The following is a 22,549-nucleotide window of genomic DNA, read 5'->3' as shown; positions in this document are numbered from 1 at the left end:
GTGAAGCTTGGACACTAGAATTGTGACTCAAGGTAGGGCCCTGAAAAAATTGTGCCCGTGGTGGAGCTCTGGTGGCCCTGAAGCTGGACTGGTGAAGATGGCCTCTGCCAGCGGAGGAAAAAAGATGGGTGTGGCGAAGTAGATCGATGCCACTTGCCTGAGGCCTTTCACGCCTGCGGTGAACAGCACAGGGCGACAAATCGGCAAAATTCTATAACACCCTCCTGCCTCCTCCATTTTAATATTTGGTGGTGGTCCCCCTAAAGACCAGATATGGGGCCGACAAAACACAGATTGCAAGCTCCACAAATATCAAACAGACAGGGGAAACAAAGAGGCGAGCAGCAATTCTACACCCTATCCGTGTGCAGCATTGAAGCGGATGCTCCTACACATATGTAAAGGGGTAGAGGCTTCTACAGGTGCATGCAGAGACTGGGGCATGGTCACAGATTAAGAGAGAATAGGCCCTAAGTTAATTGTGGCCTGCTAAACCTTTACTGGGCCATTTAGGATTGCCTTGAAACACGTCCAACACTAGAGTGATAAGAAGGCTGCCTACCTTGCCACTGGAGGGCTAACTCTGAGCCTATACTGCGACTAGAGCGCGAATTGTGCTGCAACTCCATATCCGATGGTGACAACCTCTATACTGCACCGGATGGGCCCCGGATGGCAGGACTTATTTTGCCTAGCTGACTGGATGAGACACCAGAGGGATGACCCACGAATTAGAAGCCCGAACGGGCTTTGTTGTGATTTATTACCTAAAAAGAGGGGAGAAAAAGACATTTAGGGGTGGGGCTCACAGTAACTACACCATTACTAAATCATTAGACTGATGTTAACACGGTGCTCCTGGAAGGAGGGTCCTCCCAACTCCTCCAAAAATTATCCAGGGAGAATATCAGGGATAAACACAAATATTCCAAGGCACTACATGTAATTGAAGAATATAGTGTCCCTATCTCGAGTGTCCATAAAACAACCAGCAGCTTGAGTCCAATTATTGGTTTATTCACAAGTTCCAAATTAACAAGTCTTCAAAACACAGCCAAAGGTTTTCCTTGGCCAGAGTCAAAGGTACCAGTCTTGAGAACAACGCCAACACGTGTTTCGTCAAGCAAAAATGCTTGCATCGACTTCCTCAGGGCTTATGATACAATTCTTTGTGAGTCCCTATTAATAGCAAATAAAATTGGAACATTAAGTGACAAACATCCTGAACAAATTGCTAAATCCATCACCCAAAGTGCCAATATATGATAAGGGTGAACAATGAGTACAAAGAGATGCTCAACCCCATGCTGAAAATGAAAAGTCAGTAATGAAACAGTCAGATGTTGCTAAAGACTGAGGTGCTGTCATCAGACAGATCCCAAAGTAGAACATATAGATATGAAAATCATATACGATCTATAAGATGAAGAGAAAGAGAATCCTAGAGAGACACCCGTAATCTCCATGTGTGTAAGAAAAGTAATCACCACCCTAAACTAAACAGCCAAGTGTAACCCGAGTTGCACGTAAACCGGAAGTTCACCCAAACACTAGTGTCATAAATAACCTTAGCCCTAAATAATACACTCTAGTGCATCAGACCTTGCAATCAAATTCAGGGTGAAAATATCGAAAAGAAACCATCCAAATCGCTGCTCCGTGTTTTTGATTACAAAACGTCCAAAGTGCTGATCCTCACTACATTGAACAAATAATAAATTATCCGCCCGCTCGGTAGCGGTAATCCCTCACAACCATTTGAAAAACTTCAGTAGCAACACTTACCTGCCAGCATATAACTCCGTCCAGTGTTCGAATTCAATAGTCAATTGTCGTTTCTATACCACGGCATGTACGCTTCTGTTGGACTAACCCTATCACTTGTCGGAAACCTCCTTTTAAGCACAAAATATAGACATAGAAAACGGACTGAAAACTATTGTTACAGGTGCCATATTGAGAGTAGTGAGGTATCACTACTCTCCGTTAAAATATCGCTATTAACTGCAAAATACACCTAACCTTGTTATACATGTCTTACAAACTAAAAATGCAAAAGGCATCGCCCATATTAAGTAGTAAACACGAAAAAGAACAAAAATGTGGATAAATGTGGACACCATCTTGGTAGTAACCAACTACCCCTCGGTAGTTGCAAAGCCCTACCTCAGAGAAAAGCCATTAGAACATGGTAAATACAAATCAACTCCAATTATTATTAATGTCCATAAAATCCAGCATCATATACTGAGTTATATATACACCTAAGCATAGGATTGCAGTGCAAAAGCCTTAATGAACCCTCACCAATGACATCTTCCAAGTGGATTATGAAGGTGCAACGACAGTCGCTCTAGGATAACCCTTCTCCCATCCAATCTGAATCCCTAAGGACCTCATTAAATATTTCTCAAAGTACAGGGGGGCTGACAAGTGCAAATATGAACATTATAATCAAAACTAATACAAACATGAACCGTATTACACTAGTAGAAACAATACAGTTATGTGAAATATATATGATACAAACAGTATAGCTTATTCTTATGTATAAAAGCAAGACCCTCATGACTCATGTAACCAAAATATAAAAAAAATAACAATAATGACATTGTGTGCAAACTAATGCTACCCGCTTATTAGAAGATTATTAATCATGTCAGAAAAATTGTATATCAGAAGAACAAGGGGAATACGAAAAAGGTTCAGAGGCGTTGATCATAGTAACATAATAAATCATATTGTGTTATTCTCCCATAAAGTATTCGAATTCATAATTCGTATTCAAACCTTCTTCTACTGCTCTTAATTTTAAAATCCAAACACATTCCCTCCTTGTCAGGGACAATTCTCGATTCCCCCCGAGGGTCTTGACGTACATGATCAAAACCCAAAAATTCAAAATTCTTAACTATACCTTGCTCAGGACATTGCATCATATGAGCTACTATGGGATAGCGTACATCCTCCTGTCTCAAAGCTCGAAAATGTTCACTGATTCTAATTTTTAATGGTCTAATAGTGCTACCCACATAGAATATTCCACATTTACAAACAATCATATATACTACAAGTTACTATTACAAGAGATATTGGAACCAATATGAAATGTGTCCCCTATTTGATTTTTAAATGTGGATATACCTGTTTTTGCCCACTTACACATTCTACAGTGACCACATTTGTAAAAACCCTTATTACGATTAGTCAACCAGTTGTCACTGATTTTAGTGCTAAGATAACTGGGACATTAGACATTTTTTAGGGTTCTACCCCTACGATAAGTAAAGGGTGGATTATCAGCGATGCAGTCCTTAATAGTGGTGGCAGATTCTAACACATGCCAATGTTTGATCATACATCTGCGAAGTAAAGCAGAAGTCTGTGTAAAGTTCACAATACACCGAACATTATCACTATTTCAACTAGTTAGTTGTTTCAAAGTATCTCCTCTAGGGATCTTCATGATACTATTGCGGGCTCGTTTCAGCATGTGCAACTGGTAGCCCCGTTGTCTGAACCTCTTTTCCATGTCATCAATACAATGTAAAAAGTCAATCTCAGTACTACAATTACGTCTGGCCCGTATCATCTCCCCATATGGGATGGACTCTATCTGATGGCGTGGATGTGCACTACTAGCGTGAAGTATAGAATTACAAGCCGTACTCTTCCTATAAAGTCTACTTTGAATCTTTCCAATGTCCACAAACAGTTCCACATCCAAAAACGGAATCCTCGTAGTACTATACTCCCATATGAATTTAATATTCAAACTATTAGAGTTGAGATATTCACAAAAACTCTTCAATTTGGGAATGTCACCTGTCCATATCATGATACAATCATCAATGTATCTACACCAATACAGTATATCAGAGTTCCACATTTTTCCTTCTGTACTCCATATGATCTTATGTTCAAAATAACCCATGAAAAGATTGGCATAAGCTGGAGAAAAACGAGATCCCATCTCAACCCCTTGTTTTTGTCGATACCACTCCGTCTTAAAGAGAATATAATTATTATGCAAAATCATTTCCGTCATATCCAGCAACATCTTAGTGTGCTTATTTAAAGGTAGCTGGTCTATTATGCAGATAATGTCTTAATGCTAATAAACCCAACCCATGATCAATGCTAGTGTATAAGGATGTCACATCCAAAGTAACCAGAATCATACCTGGTTCCCAATTTATGTCTGTCAAAATACTTAAGATATGCTTGGTGTCCTTAATAAATGAAGGAAGATTAAGAACATGTGGTTGCAAGAAAATATCAATAAACTCTGAAAGTCTCTCGATTTGGATGGTTTCTTTTCGATATTTTCACCCTGAATTTGATTGCAAGGTATGATGCACTAGAGTGTATTATTTAGGGCTAAGGTTATTTATGACACTAGTGTTTGGGTGAACTTCCGGTTTACGTGCAACTCGGGTTACACTTGGCTGTTTAGTTAAGGGTGGTGATTATTTTTCTTACACACATGGAGATTACGGGTGTCGCTCTAGGATTCTCTTTCTCTTCATCTTATAGATCGGTTACCAAGGGGCAATGTTCGCCCAGGTTTCTCCCCTTTTCCGTAGCGGCGGGCCCTGGCATACCCTACCGAGATGGGCGACTTCACAAAGGGTTAGGGTATGAAATTCATGCAAAAGGTCAGCTCTCCTATGTGCAGATGTGTGATCTGCGTGTGGTTGGGACTGGCGTGTCAATGTCAGGGAACTGTTTTTTCACCCTAGCCAGGTTGGATCTGATAGCGCGGAGCACACCCAACTGCTTTGCTATACAAATGCCTCTCATGTATGCCTTAAATGCTTCCCATAATGTGGAGTGGTACTGGACCGAGTCAGTATTCAGAGTGAAATGGTCATCAATAGCTTCACGTATTTCTACATGAAATGCTTTGTCATGCAATGCGTTAACAGTAAAGTGCCATGTCCTAAAAATTGGGGAGGAGCAATGAATACTGAGGTTTGCAACAACAGGAGCACGATCTGACAAGGTGCCGGGAAAGTAGAATATGTCAGTAAGCCATAAAAGTACTGATTGGGAAAGTGCTAATGCTCAATTTGAGTCCAAACATATGGTGAGGAATAAAAAGTATAGCAGGATGTGTGTGGATGTCGGACCCACTAAGCATCTGACTGTGGAAACATGTCCACCAGGCCAGAGAATATATGTAGAGCACGTGGTTTTGTAACACCCACAGATTCATTCGAGTCTGATAGGGGCTCAAGAGTAAAATTAAAATTGCCACCCATTAAAACATGAAGTGTCCATGTGGGTTTGAGGGTTGGAAAAGAACTCTGTTCGATATTCGGGACATAAACATTAGCTAGCAAAACCGTCAATGGTATGGCATGTAAAAGGTATAATCTTTTGAATTAAAATACAGACCCAGCGAAAATAGGAGCTATAACATGCAAAGTAACGGTGCATACCCATTGTGTAGCATGGGAGTGTTTGGTACGGGGTGATAGGTGAGTTTCCTGGAGGAACGCTAGATTCACGCTTTGTCTATTAAGATAGGATAATACCTTCTTCGGGTTGTTAAGGCCCCTTATATTCCAAGTCATGCACGTAACGTTAGTCATGTGCATACCAGTGCTGCTTGATAGTGTTGCAACTGAGTGAGATGCGGACTGACCAATGGACTGTATGATCAATAAATAAGCCCAGGAGACAGAAAGGAGTACAGTTCCTGTATTGCTAACATAACAAACCCACCCAACTCTCCCGTCCCACACCGGCAGATATGGTCTCCAGTCGATCCCAACTACATGAAGAAAACCATAAACAACGAAACACAATGGTGTACACAATAGGGGTGTGGCAACGCTCCTGAGATAGGAAGGTGCCCAAATCTGAACAGGATTTAAATAAAAAAGCAGATAAGGTGCAGACTGTGTCAAGCATAATGTACTATTTCTCATCCGGCCTAAAATCAAAGTAAGAAAGAAAACAAAAAAAAACATTAGTCAGCATGATGAGGGAGAACAAGATGAGCAAAATCTATATACCTAGAAATGGACATGGCCTGATACTGTAAAGGCCCCTTCTCGTGGGCCAGGCACAGAGTGGTGTCTCGGTTTTGAAAATTCAAAAAGACGAGCAATGATGGGTCGTGGGAGGGCCCCTGGAACCGGGCGCTGGCCCAGCGACCTGTGGACCTGCTCAACAATGAAGGTGTTTGTAGAGAACATCTCTTGGGCATATGAAAAGCATATTATTATTCAGGGAGGGTGCAGGGCAGGGAGGCCTGAGCACATCTTTTGAGGTAGATGGTGGGGCTGATAAGGTACACACTATAGGAACAAAGAATTATAAAAGGTGGGGGGGGCTTAACCCTTGGAATCTTTGAGAGGCAAATGTTGCTGGAGGCGGCAAGCAGGTAGTAACCCTTTGCTGCACCCATCACCTCTGGTGCAACCCTTGCTGGGGTAGACATCCCCTGGACAGAACCAAGGAGTAGGCACTTCACAGAGCTCAACATCCACAACACAAATTTCGAAGGGCCAGGCACTGAAAACCCTCTTTTTGTTCAGAGCTGTGATATGATCACCACGACTAGAGCTACTGCAACCAGGACCAGGATCAGGATCGGGTCTGCTGGCTTCCATCGCCCGGAGACATAGTTGGGGCCATCGTCCATTAGCATCAATTGGGTGCCATTGTCGTTAGACAACCAGAACACTGCCTCAGTGCTTTGTGGGGACCCGTTCCCCAAGGAACCAGGTTAACTTGCAGGGACCCACCCATGTGTCACAAGTGGGGGCCAGCTCAACTTCAGGGCTGCCATCCGTGACCCAGAGTGTGCTCCACCAAGTCCAAAGAGCTGCTTACCTGCTGTGTCCGCTGAACTTGCCTGCAGAGGAGGTTCCCGCTGCCTCCTGCCAAAGGGATGTTCCACCGCCAGAGAAGGTTCCTTCATTGCTGAAGGTACTCTGCCCAATGCCAGTCCGCAGCACTTTAGTCCCATCGCTCAAATCACCAGAATACACGGCAGAGCATTGAAGGGGACTAACATTGTTGCTACTGCCTGGATAAGACACATCGAGCAGGGGCTTATTAAGACTTGGGAACTACGGCGAAGGCTGTGAGAATTGTGTAAAAGACTTGCAGGAACTTGCAACAAACTTTGTGAACAGAAGCGCAGAGCAGATGGGTTGGCACCTGAAGGGGAGTCGCCTTACACACCACCTAGACACTTCAGAGCAGGGGAGTGGGGCTAGACAGTAGGGTCGCGGGTGAACTCATCTGAAGTGCTAGATGTGGATCTGCAAGCAACTGTGTAGATTATTGCACTATGATAGATTTGAAATGTTTTATGTAATAAACACTTGTTTCTCCATAAATCTCAGTATTGGCCTGGATTAAATTTAATGGGGTTGCTTGAGTGCACACTGAGTTGTGGGTTTACACCTATATTGACACTTTACCACCCACTCAAAAATGTTGTACTGCTTGACCCACACTACGACAGAGTCAAGTGTTTAAGGGGTAGTAGTTAGACCAGTTGCACTGAGCTATTACAAGGTTAGGCCCCATGACAGCAGTAGTAAAAGCCCCAACCTCCACAGTAGTGCCCAGTAGCCCGTCTGTTTTGTGGCCGACTGAAAGGCATTCTGAAATCAGCTTTTAGAAATTTTAACAACTGAACATTATCTCAAAAAGCCCGCTCTTAAAATATTTGTAATCGCGGTTTACGCATCTTGGCATATGAGAGTCAACCACTTTGAACATAAGTAAGATTTTTTCTTGTTATCTTACAATTTATGGATTTTATGGTTTCCTCCAAGAATTTCCACTTGATGATTTCAGTATATTTAAATTGTGTAGCTGTTGATCCCTAGATATAAATTCAGTTTAAACCATGTAATGCTCTCTACCACCTAAATTATATACCAAATAAGTTGATGCAAAAGGACAATCACTTTAATGAAATGTTACTGTTGTAACACTGACACAGATGATGTAGTTCCTATTCTGGCACTGTGCCCCACTCTGAACATCTTGCATGGAAGGGGGGGGGTGGGTGGCGATTAAAAAAAATCTGTTAAACCAAATCCATCACCAGGCTCAGGATATAATGAGATTTATATTTCGGCGGACAAAATATCCATTACGTTTGTGTAGGTGTCTCTTTTATGGAAGTCAAAACTCTTCAGCAGGACAAAACTGCAGGCTGTAGCTGATGAAACTCTCCACGAAGCTGGATACCCCTTCTGCAAGGAGCTGCTGAACATGATTTGCTGTTTCAGAGAAGAACATAGTGGGAGCTGCAGTTTAGTCACGCAACGCATCTTGGACGGATTGGCAAACAAGTAGGTCCCGGTCTGCTCTCACTTCCCAGTACTTTTTTGGCAGAAAAGTCCTAAGATTTGGATTCAGGCAATCTGGCATCTTTAGCATCACTTCCAAAGACTGGAGGGGCACCACCTGGAGGGTCAGGACTCACTCAGGCTGCCTCCACGTGTGGTTCAATATGAGTGAAGCCTTTTCTGTCCCTGAGGCTCTGAAAAGGAGGCCAGCCAACTAGCCCTAAGAGTCACTCTGGTAGTCTTGGGTTCAAGCAGGAAAGCTGGTCTCAAATAGCAGGACAGTCCTCTGACAGTAGAGGGCAGGCTTCAGGCAGCAAGACAGTCCTCCTGGGGCAGGCAGACAAGTCCTCTGAAGTACACAGAGGTCCATAGGCAGCAGAGTAGTCCTTTGAGAGATTCTGTCCAGAGGTTCCGGTATGATTGAAGAACATGTTTGAGAACCCTACTATTAAACCTGGTACCCACTTTGAAGTGGAAGAAACATCTGGAGTTTTTCCCTCAACAAATGTGTGTGGAATTTCCTGCTTCCCCACCCTGGTACTAGTCTGTCTGCAGTCACAAAAAAGCTGGTATGAAATTATTTGTACGTGAGCAGAGGCAGTGTCTTTGAAGTGCAAGTAAGGCTGTGCATAGTTCCGCCACTTCCCCATCCTGCCTTGGATGGCCCAAACCTGCCAACATCCAGTCCCTCTATTGTGTGACTTTCTGGAAGGAATAAAGACCACCTATTCATGTGGCCCAGGAAATAGGCTTCAGGGCCGAAATGTTTAGGATAAATAAATGCCTACTTTCTGAAAGTGGCATTTTCTGAATTGTGACTTAAAATCTATCATTAAAAAGGATTTTAAATTATAATTCCTTAGACACCAAACTCAAAATTTCTACCTGCTCTAGTACAAAGGCTGTCAATTATTTGAATGTAATATCGTAATCGAATGTTATTTTATGGGTGAGGTAGGCCAGTCAGTAGAGAAAAACACATTTTTGAGTTTTTCAATACCAGGACATGTAAAACTTAAAAGTACATATCCAACTTTTTAATTGCTATGCACTCTGCCCTATTGGCTTTTTAGGGCCTACTGTAGGGGTGACTTACATGTAATAAAAAGGAAGTTTTAGGCCTGGTAAGGTGTTTATTTTGCCCAGTCAAATCAGCAGTTTTAAACTGCATACAGGCTGCAAATCCAGGCCTGGGGCATGTTTTAGGGGGCTACTTAAGTGGGTGGCACAATACATGTTGCAGGCCCACTAGTAGCATGTAACTTACCAGCCCTGGGTACTTTACTAGGGACTTATAAGTAAATTCATTATGCCATTCAGCTGTAAGCCAATTTTACCATGTTTGAGGGAGTGAGCACTTTAGCACTGGTTAGCAGTGGTAAAGTCCTAAAGCCAACAAAAACAAATTCAGCAAAACGGGAGGGGAGAAGGCAAAAAGTCTGGGGGAAACCACAGGGGGTCTAACAACAGCCTAATAACCTTGCAAAGTGGAAAACTGTTTGCAGGTATTTAATAATGAGGTGTGAAACCTTACCAGCTGTTGTGTTAAAACTGTAGCTAACTGTTAAAGACTTCACTGCAGTTAGTAAAGGTTGTTTCAGTGATTCTCTATCTCCCTAAAACTGTGCCAATTGCTAAGATTTCTGGGTTGGTCAACTTGAAAAAGACTGTCAAGGTTTTTCAAGATTATGATTTATTTCTTCTTGCATTTATTTCACCAAGCCATAGATCGAGTTTGTACTTAATGTTAGTGCTTCTTTGGCGATTAGACAGAGCATGTGTAATGGATTGTTAGAAGATTTACATTTTTACTTAGGCTAAGCTGATGGAGCGGAGGCAGGAATATTGGAAGGATTATAATGCCACTGCACAGAAACGTTGATGTGCAATACTTGTCGATATAGATGGATAGCTTCTACTATCATCACTTTGAAAACCAAATGGGAACTGAATTAATTTTAAAGTGGATCCTCTTGGTGTGGTAGGGTGCATTCATTGAGGTACCACAGGAACTACCTATGTGGGGTCCATAAAGGGATGTCAAGTTAAGTAACCTACAGGATGCCTGCATATAGTAGATTGCCCACCTTTAGTGAAGTGAAATGGGCTCCAAGGAGGCCATTTTAAAGCATTTGATGGTGAGAAAGAGTTTGAATCAGTGTAGGTGTATACTTGTTCCAAAATAAGCCTTTGGTTTGTTTCCAGTTAAAATATCTTACAATAAAAGCAAAGGTCTCATTCTTTCCCTGGGGCATGAATTGGCTCACAGCATCAGTAGTTTCAGCTTTTGCCCCAGAAGCTTTTGGCATTCTGAATGAATGCAATGGAAATTAAAAGCAAATAAGGAGGTACTGCAGGTCTCAAACAGGGATTCACAAATTGAAGGTCAATAGGCCTGGTTTATAGTCTTTTAAGGCAAAAAACACAGAGACATTTGGTTATCTGACAAAAGTAGAGTGCTCTAGGTTTCCTAAGGAAGGGAGATCAAATGTGCTTCTTTTGAGCATTAGATATTGATGATTTTGTTTAAACTATTTGAATTATTTTTTTGCCTTTTTTCCTCTCATTGGAGTTACAGTAATCATCAAATACATGACAGGCTTGCAACTAGCTGGACTGTACTCTTACATTTAGGATGATGCAGCTGTCCTTGGAATGGCAGTGCATCTGGGTTGATGGTGATCACAACTAGTGCCGGAGCCACAATTAGAGAGCTAAAATAAAACAAAAAAAATAGCTACATGTTTTGAAGAAGTTCATTTACATTAAGGTTTTTAGCTCTATAAATGTTCCTCTGATACATCTGAATTCTACTTCAAGTGCACATTGCTAACAATGCTTTGAAAGTTTGTAATAATTTTGAATGGTGCCCTTCAATGCAAAGGCATACACTCAACAAAGGTGAAGATTTTGAGGGATGCTGAACCATGTACCATTAGCCTTTGCATTTTTCGTTCAGAAAAATCCATTCTGCGGACAGTTTTCCAATTTAGGCCTGGCTCCTTAATATACCTCTATAAAAAAAGTTTGGTTCAGAGATTTTCATTTTTGATTTGTGTGTTTGTATCATTAGAAAAGTATTTAAGTTTGGATTGCTAATCCAGGCTGATTTTTCTGGATGACATTTTTAAAAATGGCAGATGTGTTGCAGTGATGATGTAATGTTTCAGGAACCAAAACATAGGTGTTGGGGGTTCAAGTAGTCTTATAGCGACAGAAAATAACTCCTCAGAGCAATTCTGCTTTTTATTCCAAAATGGCAGCTCTATAATGATGTGTTTTAGCCATCATATTGGTAATTTATTTTTTAATTGTTTTTGCTTAAGGTTTTCCGTTGATTCAAATTCATAAAAATTAATGAAGAAGGTGTTAGCAGAGGATCTTTACCTCCTGACAGAGTGTTGCTAGCAACAAAATCTGAAGACTCCTTCAACATAGAAAAATGTGTCATATGCCAAGCTAATCCGAAAGAAAAGCTAACATCAAGTGCGGCTGGACAGAAGAGTGTTTGAGATGCAGCAGAAATACAGCAAGACGAAGTTCACAAAATATGGAAACTGATGGGTGAAGAGGATCAAATATTTTATTGTTGTAACAACAAGTGCTCCATGTCGTATACATTGGAAAAAAGCCTGTAAAACAATGGTCAACAAATAGCAGAAACCAGTGAATTACAACAAGAATCCGAATTCTGGGAAAGCGATGACAACCAAACCTAATGCCCATCCACTTAGAAAATCGTTGGCTACCCCTCGTCCATCTCCAACAACTGATCAGAAAGCAAAGCATCAACAATGTGTTATCTGTGGTTTGGTCAGAACAAGGGGCAAAGGAACTGATGAAAGAATAACGTACAGCGCCTCAAAGGGCAAACATGTTTTTATCTGCAGCTAGTTTTTTCCAAGGTGAGGTTTTCAGCCGAGTAGCTGATTTAAACAGTGAGATTAATGTATTTGCAGCGGATTTGTGTGCCCACTAGAATGCATGCATGCATACATTTGAAAATAAGAATGTACAATGAGCTCCAAGCAGCAAGTTAACCACCAGCCTTCAGTTAAGTTTGCACTCACTGAAATAGCAAATTAAGTTTTAAAGGCACTCTTGGGTGCTGGCTACGGGTTCAATCTATGGCTTCACACTCTGAGATCAAAGAAATAATGGTCAACATTGATGAAACTGTACTGATCCATGATAATGAAATTAAGATTTTTCTGGTGAGAATGTACATTGAGAGAATTGGTTTTTTGTCAGTCTAACAAAAATCTAACAAAAAGAGTGAGCCATTTATGTATTTCAGCTGATTTGACTCCTGAAGTTCTTGCTTCCATATTAAGTTCACAGGATGCAGTAAACAATTTTAAGAAACATCCAGAAAGATTTAGATTTTGGACTTAATGTGATGGCCCAGAGATCTGAAAATGATGGGAGTCAACAAGAATGCCTGGTGTTGTCTTAACCTTTTTTACATCACTGTTTAACATCAGCAAAGCAAAACTGTTACAAACTAAAGTTCTTGAGTTCGGAACAGAAGCTGATAACATTGATGATGGCTCCGAAGATATAAGTGAAGAAAAGGAAGACAATCCCAGGAACCGACAGACTTTTGCTGTGCAAATGTACTGTTTTTCCAAATAATGTTTTATGAATTACATCACGGCAAAAACAAAACTCTGCTACACATGATGACTGCCCACACAATCTATTAAGAGTGCAGAGGTAGAGGACTTATCACTTCAATAAATTAGATTGGTGTATCAACAAGTTATAATAACATAGTACGGAGCAGGAACTTTTTAGCAGCTCATGCTGTAAAATCTTGTGAATCTGACAGCACTCCAATACCAACTCACTTTACCAGAAAAGGATTTACAATTGCTGTTCTTGATAATTTTGAAGACCACTCGAACATCCAGCATGCATGATATTGCCATGGTGCTTTTTCGAGATTGTACAAATGAAGTAGCTGCTGGAAAACAAGCTGTGTCAGCTGTAGGCATAAACAAACGAGGCTGCAAACTTATAACCCAACTGCCTTGCCAACATGTGCAAAATCACCACAAGTCATCAACACGCCCCAGTCTACCAGAAAGTTTCAAATTGGCTGAGGACATGGATCTTCTTCTACCTGATGCTTCAGTCAGCTGAAATGAATTTAACTGAATGTATCATATCTGTTATTCGGTGCAGACTAAAGGCCCTCCGTGGGCTGGAATTCATGCTCAGATCTCCCAGAATACTATCCCACTAAAGAAGGTTGGGTTTTTACCAGTAATACCATCTCCAGTCACAAACTACGCAAAAGTACAAAGAGCTCTAAAGAATTTAAAAAATTTGCATGCTCAGCTTGAAGACCAGCCTATCCTGCCAATTTTCTGTGATTAGGATTTTTTTTGTAATGTAGCTGACATTATTATGTGTCATCCAGTAGAATTTGTTGATCTTTATCCAATGGTGGGCGTTTTCCACATGACAAAAGTTGCGTTGCGGTGTGCAGGAAGTTATCTCAGTGGATGTGACATAGACAATGCACTTATTGAGGCTGAAATCTTTGGAAGCAAAACTGTACAGTCACTACTGAGCGGAACTCATTATGTTCGTTTGTTCGTTACAAGATATGCTCATCATATCTGAGGCTATAGAAACATCACGTTGGAATGCTTTCTGGAACAAGAATGACAAATTAGGTTTTGTTTATCTTATATCAGTAGTGAACACGGCACTGGATGCACTTCATTCAAAAGACATAATGCAAAGCCAGGCAATGTTCAATCCACTCAGTTCAAAATCAGAAAGCCTGAAAACCAAAATGTCAAAGAACGTGAAGGAAAATCAGAACTTTGCTAGTACTGGGGAAAGTTTTACACATGATAGCTCTTGTGAAAAACTTGGAACATGCTGATCAGGAAGGTGATTGGGAGCTGTGCGTGAAGACTGTGGAGTCACTGATCACTGTGTTTCACAAATTTGACTGCAAAAATTACCTGAGATATCGGTCCTGGTATTTGGAAAGAGTGAAGAAGCTAGAGGTTGCAAAACCATACCTGTACAGAAAATTCATCCAAAGACATTTTGTGGTGAAAGACAGAGAGGGAAGGTAAAATTCTGTGGCTCCAGATATGAAACTAAATCAGACAATCCAGAGATCACAGAAAAGCTCAAAGGGAATTGTTGACCAAACATGTAAAAGTGAATATGCTGTTCAAAAGCAGCTAGTTTACTATGAAGTCCCTTCTATTTGCAATGTTTTCAGAGAGATGACAAATCAAATTCAAAATTAATGGACCATTTTGAAACTGTTCCTCATCACACACGTGGGAAAGAGAGGGGAACGTTTTTATAAACATGTTGGCAGCCTTCTTCATTTCATGCAGTGGCAAGGAAACCCCTTTGAAATTACAGCCTGTGTGACTACGTGACCAAACAATATGTGGATAATGGTATAAAGACATGTCTACTAGATGTTCTGGAACATGGATTGAAACTATATGCAGTACTGAAGCAGGAGAGATTTGAACTGATCGAGAAAAAGCTGTTTGACATATTCACTAAAGCTAAACTTTGCGCTTTAATTGCCATAGTAAGAGTTTCATCCAACCAGCCACTACAAAACAGGTTAAAAAAACAACATTCACAAGCACATGGAGAGATGGATGTAGCAAAAGAAAGGGGTGAATTTATCAAGGACATTTTGTTGCATGATCGTCTTCCAAAAAACACATTATTTGATGGAGATGCTGTAACCAAACCAGTGCAGCACAAACAAGAGCTCGAAAAACACCTTTCACCTGAAGAATTTCAATTTGAAAAGATGTCATCATTAAAAACTGCTGTTGTTGTGGACTACATGTCACAATTACGAATGGTCAAGATTTCATCCATGCAAAACTTTGGAGAGGTCATTCAGACTGTTCTACAGATATCAAAGTCAGTGTGCACCTTGCAAGAACTGCACATTGTCTTTGACAGTTATCTTGAGCTATCTGTCAAGAAATACATCAGACAAATGTCTACAAGTGGAACAACTGACCCTAACTGCATCAAACATTTGACACCTATACCTGTGCAACTTGATAAATTCATGTCATCAACATCGAACAAGATGAATTGGAGATGTTAACTCACCAAAACATTGCTGATGCTTCAGTGACAACTGAATTTCCAATTATTACAAGTGGAATGATTGTCAGTGAGGAGTTGGTGCCTGCAGAAATATATTCAAAGGTATGGGCCGTATTGTTCAAGAAGTTAACAGCAATTTGGAGGAAGCTGCCCTCCGGGTTGTGCCACATGTTGAGTGGGCTGTTCTAAATAGTCCCAATCATGTTGAGAGAGCGTAGTTTATATAATCTATATTAACATCTATATTAAAATGAAATGTTTATGAATTAAGGTGTGATGCTGTCACATAGAAACTATAATAATAGTAATTATGCTTAGACGTGCGCTTGAATTGTGACCACGATGAGTGGCCACCAATGTATACATAGACTAATAATAATGACCAAAGTGATTATATTATGTTTAAATAAATTTACACAAACATTTGCGTTATTAAATCTGTACTGAAAACCTCATAGGCCTAAGTTAGCATGAGCCGGAGCTTTTTTCTATTTTCCAGTGTGCTGACTCACAAGGGGCCATGACCCTGTTTGTTCTTTTTCTTCGACTTGGAAGATGAATGTAACCATGTTAGATCCGTTTCTCACCGCTTCTTCTCGTTTGCAAAATAAATGTTAAAAGTGAATTGAAACAATGTAGGCTAATGTAATGTACAAGGTCATTCAAACCGGTGAAGACAATGGAACTGCTGACCAAAAGATGTGCAAAGAATTACAGAAGGATGAAATCACACTGGATGTACCACCTCTGAAGACGTCAATTTATGAAGACCAATCAAAAACTTGTAAAATAATATGGGGTGAAGATTACCTAATATGTTTTATGATAGGTTAAAGATAATGGGGTATAGCAAATGTCCAATAGAATTTTGGGGGAATGTACATCGAAAAAGGGATAAAAACCCATGTCACGGGGAGTCATTTAGGCGGGTTAGGGAATGCTATTGATTTTATCCAGAAACTCTGTCACTCAGTTTGGTGACTTGGTGGGTTAATTAAAACCATCCTCGCCCTTAGATTGTCCATTATTTACACTTTAACTCCTTATGAGGAAAGTGCCCTTTTGCCCCAGAGCTGAGTTCGGACTGATGGAGATCTGACTGATGTCCTGAAGACAAAGACCGAACCTGTGCGCTGACCTAATCCTTGGAGGGTAATTATGACAATGCAATTGTAATTTGTCTGTTTGCTTTTCCTTTCTAGGTACCAACTGCTTGCTTTTGACAGAGACCTTAGATAGATGTTTTCCAAATTGGTGTTCTAAATTGTTTGCATGAAGCCCAACATTCGAATGCTAATCAGTGGTTAGGACTGGTGTTCATCAAAACTGACGCAAATAGACATAGAACCGAGATTATGCTTTGTTGAACTGACGCGTTATTAATACTCTGCTAAATTGATCTATGTTCACGCCATGTTATGTTCTGATGTTTGTGATTCTCGCTCTAATGAAAGCTTACTAAAGTTGCCATATCGTGACTATGCTATTATGTTTCTTGGTGTTGAGATTAACGCATTTGCTATTAGACTAATTAATAGGGAATAAAACTCATAAAATTCTACTAAACAAGGTGAGGTTATTCATGGCTGAAAGGTCATGGAAGCGTCTTTGAATTGATTAATGACTGACTAAAGTGAAATGCATTGTCGTGATAAATATTGATGACATTATTGATGTATTGATTGATATATTGATTAGCTATCTCATCCTAAGGTGTCTCTCAACTGTGTCAAAAGATTCATTGGCCTAAAACGAGTCCTGATGTGTAATAAAATATCATAAAAGGACGTGTTAACTATGTCATTGTACTGTAAAATGACACAGATGTCACTATTGTGCTACTTAGATTTGTTGCAATGTTCATAAGTCAAGGATTGTGAGTTACGGATACTTTATGGAACAGGCAAGAAAATACACTTAATCCCACTTCATATTCTGTACAAGAAACTTGATCCAGAGATGCCCAGTGTTCCAATCAAGGCACATATTGTTATGGGTGATGACACTATGACCGAAACTGGAACAAAGCTTTGAGCTTTAAGTCCTGGAACTGTGAAGTTTCTAAAAAGGATTTGCTGAGACAGAAGAATGTGACTATAAAGACATAGAAAAATACCTTGTGTGTGAGTGGAAAACGAGTTCTGGCTGTCACACATTTGAAAATCTTTGGTATAGTGAGTTCAAGAGATCAGTCCCCCTAAGTGACCTTCCACCGATGTCATATTCAGTGTGTGGACAAATTAAAAGAGCGTTCTACTTGATAAGAAGATGTGTAAATGTTTAGGATCATGCATATGTAGAGAAAGATCCATGTGATTTGGTTGGGAAGATATTGATGAGTTGCTAAAACCTACGATAGTTCTAAAGCCTCTACTCGCAGAACTTACACGTACTTGCAAAACCTGTGCTACAAATAAATGTCCGTTGATATGCTCTTCTTAAATGGTCAACATTCTGCAAACGTACCACCAGCGATTGCCGAAACAAAGTGAACTATGCAAGTGTGCTTACAACAGGAACAATTAACATTTTTTTTTCATATTCAAATCATAAACATTGTTTGGTGTATACATAAAAAGATTAAAAAAACAGTATTATTTGTTTCATTTCAATGCAGGTCTCTTCTTCCTCTGTAATAGCTGCCATTTTTTAAAATGGCAGAAGGGTTGCTCTGAGGAGTTATTTTCTGTCTCAATAAGACTACTTGACCCCCAAAACATATGTTTTGACACCAAAATGGAGTATATAGGTATCATGGTTCCTAAAACATTACATCAACACTGCAAAACATCCACCATTTTTTTAAATGTCATCCAGAAAGAAATTGGCCCAGTTCAGCAATGCCTACTGAAGCTAAATCACTTCACTAATGATCCAAAAACACAAATCAAAAATTAAAATCACTGGACAACATTTTTTTACCGAGGTATATCAGGGGGGCGTGATTAATTGGGACTTAAAATGTGTTTCTTTCTCTTGTAATTTGTTACCTGCAGGCTTTGAGTAGTTCTTGTTGGTAAACTAAATCTGGCCAGGAGAAAAATATTTATCCTAAACACTTTGAAAGACTAAAAAAATTCTTCTTGATTGTAAATTGGGCAAGCAATGAAATACCACTAGCTGAAATTTGAAGGAAAACCTAGAACAATGATTAGATATAGAAACATAGATAAAATAACTGTATGTTATACTTACAGGAAATTTACATAGAAAAACGATCAATTAATATGTACATTTCTGTGTTATGTCTGGATAGTGCTGGCAACCCTTGTGATCTAGGCTCATGAAATGGTAGGTTTGTTTCAAATGAAGCTCAGGTATTTTGAATAGCAACTGACATGCAAATGTACGACCGGTAACCGAACATTTGTAAAGTTAATATATCTGTAAAATAAAAAAGAAACAATAGAAGCCATACGATTTGCCTGTTGGAGAGGTAATTTGAAAACAGTATCGCCGGTCCTCACAGTCCACCGCCATAACTGAACAGTTGTCCAGATCCAGAACCAAACCACCTGCCACCGCTCCACGTGGCTGACACATTAGATTGCCACCTTGCGTGAAGAAATACAATCGTTCCCAGGATGTCGTCACCAGGCCTGTTTTACTGCAAAAATACAAACCAATAAATACTGTAGTAGAACGTAGGACAGGATTCGCTCTATGACGTGTGCACTTCCAGAACTAAGTTTATAAAAAGAAAAGACCATGTCAATTGTACAAAGGCCGTGTTTCATCAGCGATTCCTAGTGGGTCACAAATAGAACTAACCCATGCATATTAATGAGGTAGGTCGCAATTTGCAGCCCACTATGGATTGCAGCCATCACAGGGATGGTGGACTGCGGGCCTCAGCAGACCACCATGTTTGTGATCGCTTTTTAATAAAGCATTATTATTATTTTTTTTAATGCAGCCCGTTTTCCTTTAAAGGGATGCGTTTACAAATTTTAAAAAATGAAACTTTGCAATTTATTTTTTAAGCGTAGGCAGTGGTCCGTGGGACCACTGTCTGCTCTTAAAAAATATTATCTACATTCTCAAAGGGAAAGGGGTCCCTTGGGGACACCTTCCCATTTGCGAATGGGTTACCACCAGTTTGAAACTTGAGGTAAAGTATTACTGTTTGTGACCGGAGTTCAGTCGCAAAACAGTAATACATACCATACCGATTTGGTACTCTGAAGGGATGCCGTAAACACACCCCTTCCAAATATCAAATCACAAAAGCAAGACGTGATTTGGTAAGAAGTTACCAAATCAAATTTTGGCTTTTATAAATTAAAAAAAAAACATTTTTCTGGTTGCAAACGGCCAGATGGGTCATTTGCGACCGGAAAAATGCTTTGTACTTCTGGTACCATGTTCCTTTTGGGTGTCTTAGATAGCAAGAGTCTTTAGTCTTAGTATTGACCTCAGGGGTCTATAACTTAAGGCATCTGAATGCCAACTTAGCGAACCTTCACAGATAGAGTTAATCAATGTAAACAAGAGTATTAGGTTGACACATAATTCAAATTGGTTGATTAGCATATTGCTGTGAGGAGAAGTAGTCTATGGGCAAATCTGTCAAAGTTGGAACAAGGGCACGGGTTCTAATCAATCACACTTTGTGGGCCTGATCAAATTCTTCCGATATCTGCCAACAACTAGGCAAGCTTAGAAATGGGTGACATAAATGTATGAAGTCCTATATAAATATCTCAACATTTACATAAGTAGGATTTCTTCCTTAAAAAACACAAAACATACAAAAAACATGCAATACTACAAGGATAAAACATATTTCAAGTACACACATCCTTTTAGTTGTTAGCGACCACAAATGTTCCTTTCTCAGTTCCTAAAGAAAACTTGTGTTATCTCAAAAAGCAGCAACTAATGATATGGGTTTGCCTAATTAACGAATCTTTTTCACATAACTGCAAATTGTTTTAGGTTTAAAAATGTGTACTTCATGTGGTTAACTTGGTGCATCCCATACCATTCCACTGAAATACAAATTTCGCAATTAACTCCGAAAACAAATAACCCTATAGAAATGTCTGCTGGTAGAACAACTGACCACTGAGAAAGTGGCACTTACTGTGTTCGCTTTGAGGAACAGTTAAAAAAGGATTGTTTTAATAGGCTTGGTGTGAAAGTGTGAACATTTTGTGGTTCTGGGTTGAAAAAACAAATGGCACAACTGATCTGTAATATGGTTACAATTCAGGAGTCTGCCCTGGAATATAAAGAGCCATTCACCCCAAGAGGAAGCAAGCTATTCACCCTGTTACCAGCTTTGAAAATCGGGGATCCACGGAGTAATACATTTATTAGTCCGAGGTATACTTTCCTCAGAATTTCTTGGCAAAAAAAATGAATAAACCAGATATCCCGTGCAAAGACTCAAGGCTGTAGACTAGATCCACAGGTTTTGTGGACGAAGCCTCGGAGGAAAGTATGTCTGGAACTGAAGATCATTTTGTAACACTCACTGCTATTACTCTGAATACTATCTTTGTCCTGAATGTGAGGTAAAAATATATCTAGTTTAGCTACTTAAAACAACATTTTTGGATGTTTTCTGAGGAAGAGGTCTGTGAAACTTCCAAAACTGATGACCCGGACAACTGTACCATTTTGCTTAAGGAAAATTATCCAAGGGGGAGGACTCTTCTATGTAGTTATTGACTAATGTGAATTCAGAGTGCCTGAGGTGGAGCTGAGGGCCCTGTTCAACCACGGTCAATACTTACTTGGCAGTGCCCTCCCTCTTGGGTACTATATAGAATTCTAGATGGGCAACTGTGAATAATGGGGATGTTTTTCACTGAGGGGTTCTGAGTGACATCAGATAGAAAATGAGAGCAAGGTTTCTCTTTTATTCACAGTTTATCCATTTATAATTTTATTTTAGATATGGCTCGCACCTCGTTTGCTACTGAATTCAACATATATGTGGGGAAGTGGAATAATGGCAGAACCATACATAACATGGTGTGACCTCCAAATGATAAAAAAAACTGGCATCCTGCCACCCACCCACATATATCCCCCCCATTTAAAATCACCCCAACGTCCTCTGAAAATAATCCTCACCTGCACAAAACCCAAAATAAAACAATACCTGGCCACATGCCACGTATCCCCAATACCCTCCGTGCCATCCCACCCACTTCCTGCCCAAAGTTGCGGTCTCTGCTCTCACATTGAGAGTGGAGAGCATGCACAATGCTGACAGCGGCTCTGTGAGAGCCACTTGTCAGTGCAGGTTGTTTAATTCTGCCACTGTGCATCTGCAGAGACGTGGGATGACAAGGGAGAAGGCGGATGGCAGATGGCGCAGCATTTTGGTAGTGTGCAGGTGTCACAAATATAATTTCAGTAGGTGAAATAAAGAGTATCAAAACCTGGGCTGTTTGCATCTTCAAGTGGAGTAATATCTTAGAGGGAGGGAAGGACATGAGATTTTCCAGACACCACTTTGGATGGTCAATAGAACACGGGAGAGAGTTACATATTTCAATGATTTTGTGGAGGCCGTTGAAGGTCTAAGGCAGGTGTCTCCAACCTGTTGATCAGAGCTACCAGTAGCTCATGCCAGAGCAGGAGTTTTTAACAGAATTATTAATGACTATTCATGTAGCCCGAGTGTTTAATTTGCATAGAAAATATAATAACGTAGGAAAAAAAAAATGCACGCATTTGAAAGTATGACTATATGAGTGGCCGCCAATGTTCACAAAGTGTACTTATTAATGGCCTATTAATATGAAATGATGAGCATATGTTTGATTAATTTAGTAATATGTCATATTTGGGGTTATGAATTATGTATTAGCTTTATTAACTGAAAGCATTAACTTAGAGGAGGTCTTGCCCTAGGTGCACAGCCTCATGTCAAGTTGCATTTCTTGCACGTTTAATAAAATGTCTGCTTGGAAAATTAAATTGTGATTTTCCACTGTGCTGACGTAATGTACTTGTAGCTAAAAGTCTTTCTCGTGAGAACTGCTTGCTAGAAGATTTTGTTCCTGCGGAATTCAACAATGTAAATGTAACATGTGTAAGGCTGACTTTCTCAGGAGAGAACGATGACCATACTGACTGGAGAATAAGCT

The 22,549-nt window shown here is 40.1% G+C and overlaps 1 protein-coding gene across 2 annotated transcripts in view; it reads right to left on the bottom strand.

Moving 5' to 3' along the window:
* The window catches only part of APPL2 (adaptor protein, phosphotyrosine interacting with PH domain and leucine zipper 2), a 512,959-nt gene that overhangs the window by 111,098 nt on the left and 379,312 nt on the right, over positions 1-22,549 (bottom strand). For both annotated transcript variants that reach the window (XM_069228970.1, XM_069228971.1), the window contains exon 11: positions 18,862-19,050. In XM_069228970.1, the coding sequence (XP_069085071.1) occupies positions 18,862-19,050 (189 nt within the window). The remainder of the gene's footprint in view (positions 1-18,861; positions 19,051-22,549) is intronic.

Source organism: Pleurodeles waltl, chromosome 4_1 (assembly GCF_031143425.1).
Source record: "Pleurodeles waltl isolate 20211129_DDA chromosome 4_1, aPleWal1.hap1.20221129, whole genome shotgun sequence".
Lineage (NCBI taxonomy): Eukaryota > Metazoa > Chordata > Amphibia > Caudata > Salamandridae > Pleurodeles > Pleurodeles waltl.
This window is presented reverse-complemented; position numbering and strand designations above follow the sequence as displayed.